At 43.8% G+C, this 6,540-nt stretch overlaps 1 protein-coding gene across 2 annotated transcripts in view; it reads left to right on the top strand.

Moving 5' to 3' along the window:
- The window catches only part of LOC102248571 (protein SCO1 homolog, mitochondrial), a 14,988-nt gene extending 10,108 nt beyond the window's left edge, over positions 1-4,880 (top strand). For both annotated transcript variants that reach the window (XM_014549856.1, XM_014549857.1), the window contains exon 6: positions 4,007-4,880. In XM_014549856.1, the coding sequence (XP_014405342.1) occupies positions 4,007-4,141 (135 nt within the window). In that variant the 3' untranslated portion in view covers positions 4,142-4,880. The remainder of the gene's footprint in view (positions 1-4,006) is intronic.
- The last annotated feature ends 1,660 nt before the right edge of the window (positions 4,881-6,540 follow it).

The following is a 6,540-nucleotide window of genomic DNA, read 5'->3' as shown; positions in this document are numbered from 1 at the left end:
AAAGTTGACACTGTATTTTAGTGTCATTTCCATGTTTTTCTTCAGTTGTCATACTCTGGTTTCTGTATTAATTTGGATGGACAAAGTGATTAATCAGAAGAGCTTTTTCACTAGCAAAGCTGTTTTATAGAAAGAAAGCTGGCCAGGACCCTGAGTCATTGATCCGCTGGCTATGCCATGGCTCATTTCCAAGAGCAGTGTGCAGAGGGGACCTCTCACTGTAGTGCTTTGTCTGCGGTCCTGCAGTTTCTCTGTCACCTTTGAACCTGGGGCACACTGTAGCCTCAATTAGGCTTCTGGTCCCTTTGCTTTAATCTTATTTTCCGTAATCTTATTTTCCAGTTCCAATGCCTCCTAGATTTAGGGAAACTTGGATTCATGAGAAAAAAAAAGACAAAAATTAGCATATTTCCTTAAGCCCTAAGTTTAAGGAAAGAGGAAACCCTACTGTGGTTTCCCCTTGTTGCACCAGCAGCATGAGAAGAATGAGAGAAGAGTACAGGGCGAGAGAGGAAGCCATGGCAAGAAACTCCAGCTTATTTACTCTTTCTGTAAAAGAGAGTTGAATTAACTGGTTTCGAGTTTGGGCACTGAGATTTGTACTGTATACATAATCCAGAATGGGATGTTAATATTTTTATCTTAATGTGGAGTCCATTGCTCTACGTTTGCCAAATCAACCAATAGGGGGAGACACTCTCCAGTTTCTTGGTTCATTAGTATGGCTTCTGCCCTGGAAGTCACAGATTTTCATCCACAGGATGGTGTGGGAAACTGCTGTTACAATTTTAGGAACTGCAAGGAGGCAGGGGTTATCTTAAAGGTTGAGATGTAATGAAATGAGGTTTTCTTAATCTCAAACAACAGCAACAAGGTACGCCTCTGGCTTCCGAACGCCAGTGGAGCCCTCAGAATGGTCGTATGTGTGCTGGTGTGCCAGTCGTTCAGGGGTCCACTGAGAGCTAAATGTGCACAGCACTGCACGGTATGCATGCAATCTGACATGATTTTGTATGCATAGAAACTACTTTTGACAAAGAATATAAATGGCTTTCAAACCAAAAACAGATGTTCAGTGTCACTCAGTGAAAAACATGTGACTTGTGATGCCATTTTCACTTGTTAGGTCAGCAAAGATCAAAAGTTTGAAATATGTTGTCAAAGTCAAATTTGGGAAAAGAGCCAAGGTGCTGTTGGGATGAGGCACTTCCTGCGTGGTTGACGGGCACACCCTCTTCTGAGGGCAGTTTGTCAGATGCTCTTTCGGTTAGAGCAGTGGTTCTCAACCTTCTGGCCCTTTAAATACAGTTCCTCATGTTGTGACCCAACCATAAAATTATTTTCGTTGCTACTTCATAACTGTAATATTGCTACTGTTATGAATCGTAATGTAAATATCTGATATGCAGGATGCTCTTAGGCGACCCCTGTGAAAGGGTTGTTCAACCGCCAAAGGGGTCGCGACCCACAGGTTGAGAACCGCTGGGTTAGAGATTCTACTGTTTGGAACTTATCCTGTAGCTATAACCTACAGCATTGCTTATAAAAAGACTGAAAACCAGACAACCATTTTTTAAAGGCTTACTTTATATGTGCTGATATAGAACAATGTCCAGTATGTCATTAAATGAGAAGAAAAGTTACTTCTTTGTAAAAATAAATAGGTGACAGGTGGTAAAAGAAATAGTAGATAGAAACTCATACTAATAAATGCAGAGAATTTCTCTAGGACAGGAGTGGGAAACCTTTTTTTCTGTCAAGGGCCATGTGGATATTAATAACATCATTCCCAGGCCATACAAATTTATCAACTTAAAAATTAGCCTGCTATATTTGGTCAGACATTTAATTAACTCACCCCTAACTCAGGGCCAGACCAACTGATTTTATGGGCCTTTTGCGGCCCACGGGCTGGATGTTCCCCACCTCTGCTCTAGGAGAACACAGGAACTGGCATCAGGGGTTCCCTCTAAGGAGAACTGAGGACTCGGAGGGTCTGGAAGAGGAGGACTTTCGTTGAATAAGTTTGTTCTTTTTTATGAGCATTGGTTACCTTTTCAAAAATTAAAAGATGTGTGCATGTATATCCAGTAGAGATAGTGGCAACATGATGATATAAAACGATTGTGGACTTTGAAATTGGACAGATCTGGGTTCTAAGCTTTGGTCTGGCATTTACCAATTTGATAATTTACCCTCTCAGCCTATTTTATTGTTTGTAGAGGTGTCTGATACCTATCTCCTGGGTTAAGGTGACACTTGAAAGAGCTTGTGCCCTGGCCAGGTGGCTCGGTTTATTTTTCTCTACTAGGAACTACTAGAACTTTAGAGTATCGCACACTAAAAACAGGTGGCAGTTTGCTCTGCCCTTAACCAAATGTGCATTGAGATTTGACCACTGACAAGTTTGACATACATGGATAGTACAATATTTTTATTATGTATTAGGAAGTAATTTATATTAAGAATACTCATAAAGTAAGTTCAGTGCACTGACATTCTATTTTTAAATAGAGAACAGAGAAAAGGAAGAAATAGGGAGGAAGAGGGGGTAAGCTTCAGGATAAGGTTTGAAGATGAGCTGGAGACCTAGTTCTGACCAATATTTCAAATGTGTGGAGAAGCACAGAGCCCCTGCCCTGCTCGTGCAGTAAATGATGCAAGACATGAAGTCACAGCTGCTTGAGCCTGCGGTGTACATTCTTTCCGTATCTGAGTGGGCAGGTGGCTCTTTCCATTTGCTGTGTCTTTATGAATGTGTGTTTATAAAAAAGTAATTACCTCACACATATACCATATGTTCAGATATATTTGAGGGCTGTCTCCAGTTTGGTATGTGTGATCACATTCCTGTCTTTTAATCTTGCCAAGTAGCAATCAAGCCTGCAGTCAATTCCAAGGACTCTAAATTCTAAGTCTTCTGCTCATTTAAAATGGGGTTTTGTGGAATCATGTAACTAAGAAAGACTGGTGACTAGTCTAAACTTAAGTTAGAGCTAGGAATACTTTAAGAACTTTGCCTGGAAAGGATAGTGCAGTGGTCGGCAAACTGCGGCTCGAGAGCCACACGCGGCTCTTTGGCCCCTTGAGTGTGGTTCTTCCACAAAATATCACGTGTGGGCGCGCACGTACAGTGCGATTGAAACTTCGTGGCCCATGCGCAGAAGTCGGTATTTTGTGGAAGAGCCACACTCGAGGGGCCAAAGAGCCGCATGCGGCTCGCGAGCCGCAGTTTGCCAACCACTGGGATAGTGGATTTTAGGTGATCCCTCTGAGGTGTAGTGTTGTGGCTTCTCGGGAGTTTCCCGGTGCTTTGCTTCGGATGGGATTGCCCTGTGTAGTGTAAGAATTTCCTGCGGGAGAAAGACACCTGTTGTCATGTTTCCATTTGAATCACTGCTATCAGGACTAAATACTGTGTTAGAGTCTATAACTTTTATAGTTAGTAGTTGGTTTTCTGGTTTCTTCTCATGAAACATGGTAAGCAGAATTCAGGTCCTGATGAATTGACAGCCAGCCAGTTCTTCCTAAAGCAAAGGCATACACCCAAGAACTCATTGAAGAACATAATTTCTCCCCAACATTTTTAATTCCATGTACTATGTCTTTGTAATACGGTCCAGGGGTCTGATGAAATATTTTACTCATAAATGTCAGCTCTTCCCAAGCGAGCATCGTCCGCAAGCATTGATTGTGTTACGAAGGCCAGAGCCGCTGTTTCTTGAAGTGGAATCTTTTCACAGAGATTGTGTGGATATGCTAAGGATTGAACCAAAGGAAATCCAAATTATAGCTGATGTTTCAAGCAATGGTCAGTGCAGAGTTCTAGAACACAAGCTATTTGAGATAATGTGTCACTATAATAGGCTTCGACCCATTCCGTAAATAATCGGTGCCACAGGTTATTTAAGCACAATGTGAAGTTCTGTTACCCTGCAGAACCTAAACAGTAAAATAAGCCACTTATGTTGGTAATCTTGTCATCCCCACCCCCCTTTCTCTGCAGGTGGACCATACCATAATAATGTACTTGATTGGACCAGATGGTGAATTTCTAGATTATTTTGGCCAGAACAAGAAGAATGCAGAAATAGCTGGTTCCATCGCTGCGCACATGCGGGAGCACAGGAGGAGGAGCTAGCCAAAGCCGCTGCCTCTGCACTGTTCTCTACTGAAGAGGAAGGAGCTCTGTCTCCCATAGGAGACCGCTGACATATATGTGCAACCTGCAGGATGGCCTTCAAACCATGAGGACATCTATGTATTGGACGGGGCATGCCACCCTTGGAATCAGCCAGCGTGGATTCTTAGAACTTACAGGTTACAACCAAAAGTCTCCCAAATAGCACCGCAAGACTGAGGACCAAGTTAATATGAAGCCAGTGGAGTGGACCTCGAGAAGGACACAGCTGAGAAGGAGGCATAGTCCGTGTGTTTCCGCCCGGGGTAGGGCCTGCTCAGTGTTGCTGCCTCTCCTTTGTCTTGGACCCCTGCTCATGCAGGTTGTGGGGCTGGATTCCCAGGGAGAGTATAATGTCCGCAGTGCTGTTGCTTCCCCTTCGAGTCTGGTGGCTGATGAATTAGGCTCGCTGCCATTCGAAGTTGATCTTTACACTTGAAAGCTTATGTGGAGTCGTCCTTGTTAAGAAATATCACTGTCAGGTCTGCATTGCATTCCCTCTCAGCAGGTGCTGGTCTGACTAATCAAGAGAGAATCTATTGTTTGGGGGAAACCATTAGATTTGTTTCTTTTGGGAACTTTTATGTGAATTTTAGCCAAATGATGTGCTAGGTTTTCAATGACACAGCAAATGGAAACCGAGTTCTTTTCTGCCTGTACTGATTGCTCTGTGAGAAATAAATGTGTTTTCAGTTTTGCAGCTTGGACAAGCGTGACCTTTCTCATGGGTGAAGAGCGAGAGCGTAGATGGCAGCACACAGCTCAGGACAGACTCCCACAGACTGGAGGGGACGGGTGGGTGGTGCTGTAGTGCAGGTTCCCAGACCCCGAGCGGATTCACTGAGTCGGGTGGGATGTAGAGGCTGCGTTCATAACAGACGTCTGACGTGCTTCAAATGCTGTGGCCTGGGAACTGCCTTGAGAAAAGGTGAGAGAACAAGGTTTGGACGGGGCGGAGTGAAGACTTGACCATCACTTTATGTGTCGATGGAAGTACACAGAGCTGGCCCCTGCTGGTTTGGTTCAGTGGATATACTAGTAGAGCGTCAGCCTGTGGACTAAAGGGTTCTATTTCGGTCAAGGGCATGTACCTTGGTTGCAGGCTTCTCCCTGGCCCGGGCCCTGGTCAGGGCTCGGGCAGGTGGCAACCAATCAAGTGTTTCTCTCTTTTTCCTTCTCTTCAACTCTTCCTAAAAATGTCAATGGAAAAATATCCTTGGTGAGGATTTTTTTTAAAAAAAGTACACACAACCAGGAAATGACTGTTGAATGATAGAATGAATTTTGGCCTTTTTTTGAATTTCACTTTTTCCACCTGTAGCTGCTGTATAAGGCAAAGTCCTCTGAAAGTTTTTCAGATCCTACCACAGCAGGTATAGTGCCTAGTCAAACCACAGATTCTCTGTGCACATCAGTTATGATTTACATGCACATGAAATAAGCCTATCTTTTGGGTTTTATATGTCTTCTTAATACCTAATTAAACCTACTCTAAAGGCATGTCAAAATATGTGAAAAAGAAAAATCATGAACAGTGGTTATGGGCTGAATTGTGTCCCCCAAAATCCATACGTGGAAATCCTAACCGACCTCAGAATGTGACTGTATTTGGAGATGGAGGTCTTTAAAGGTGATGAAGTTAAAATGAGACTGTCAGGGCGCCCAGAGACCATGTAAAGACAGGCCTCCAGAGGAAGCCTACCCTGCTGACACCTTGATCTCAGCCTTCTGCCTCCAGAACCGGGAGGAAGTACATGTCTAGTTGCAGCCCCTGGTCTCTGGTACTTCATTACAGCAGCCCTAGCGAACGAGCACAGTAGCCGTCCCTTCTTGGGGTGGGTTCCTTAGCAAACAGCTACAAGGTTGGAATGACTTTCCCAGGAACCTTGTGAAGGTGAGGAACTTACTGAAAGGCTAGTCTCCTGTAACAAGATGCTAAGTGTCTAAAATGCCAGACACGTTAAAAGATGGTCTGTTTTAAGCCACCAAACAGTTGTGTGGATCACTTTGCAGTGTGCTTGCTCTAAATAAAATTGTCTTCATTCTCAGCTGTTGCAGGTTAGAGCTTGTGTAATGATCCAGAAAGGGAACAGCAGCTTTTGAAGAAACCTTTGATTTGCTCTTCATTCCAGTGTCAAGTTTAAAGGCTTAGGATTGAGATGTTAGAAGCAGGGAGAGGGGCCCCAGGGATGACGTCCAAATCTTGATAGATGAGGAGACAATTCCAGAGGTGAAGGTGGTGCCCTTACTTCTGAACCTCGATTATAATTTGGGTCCCAATTTCTAGTCAAGTCACTACTTGTTCCACTGCTGTGGGGTGTTTATGGTGATACTAGTGGCCTGGTGCACGAAATTCATGC

Source organism: Myotis brandtii, unplaced genomic scaffold, assembly GCF_000412655.1.
Source record: "Myotis brandtii unplaced genomic scaffold, ASM41265v1 scaffold573, whole genome shotgun sequence".
NCBI classification, from domain to species: domain Eukaryota; kingdom Metazoa; phylum Chordata; class Mammalia; order Chiroptera; family Vespertilionidae; genus Myotis; species Myotis brandtii.
The sequence above is the reverse complement of the archived record's forward strand: the minus strand, read 5'-3'. Positions and strand labels throughout refer to the sequence as shown.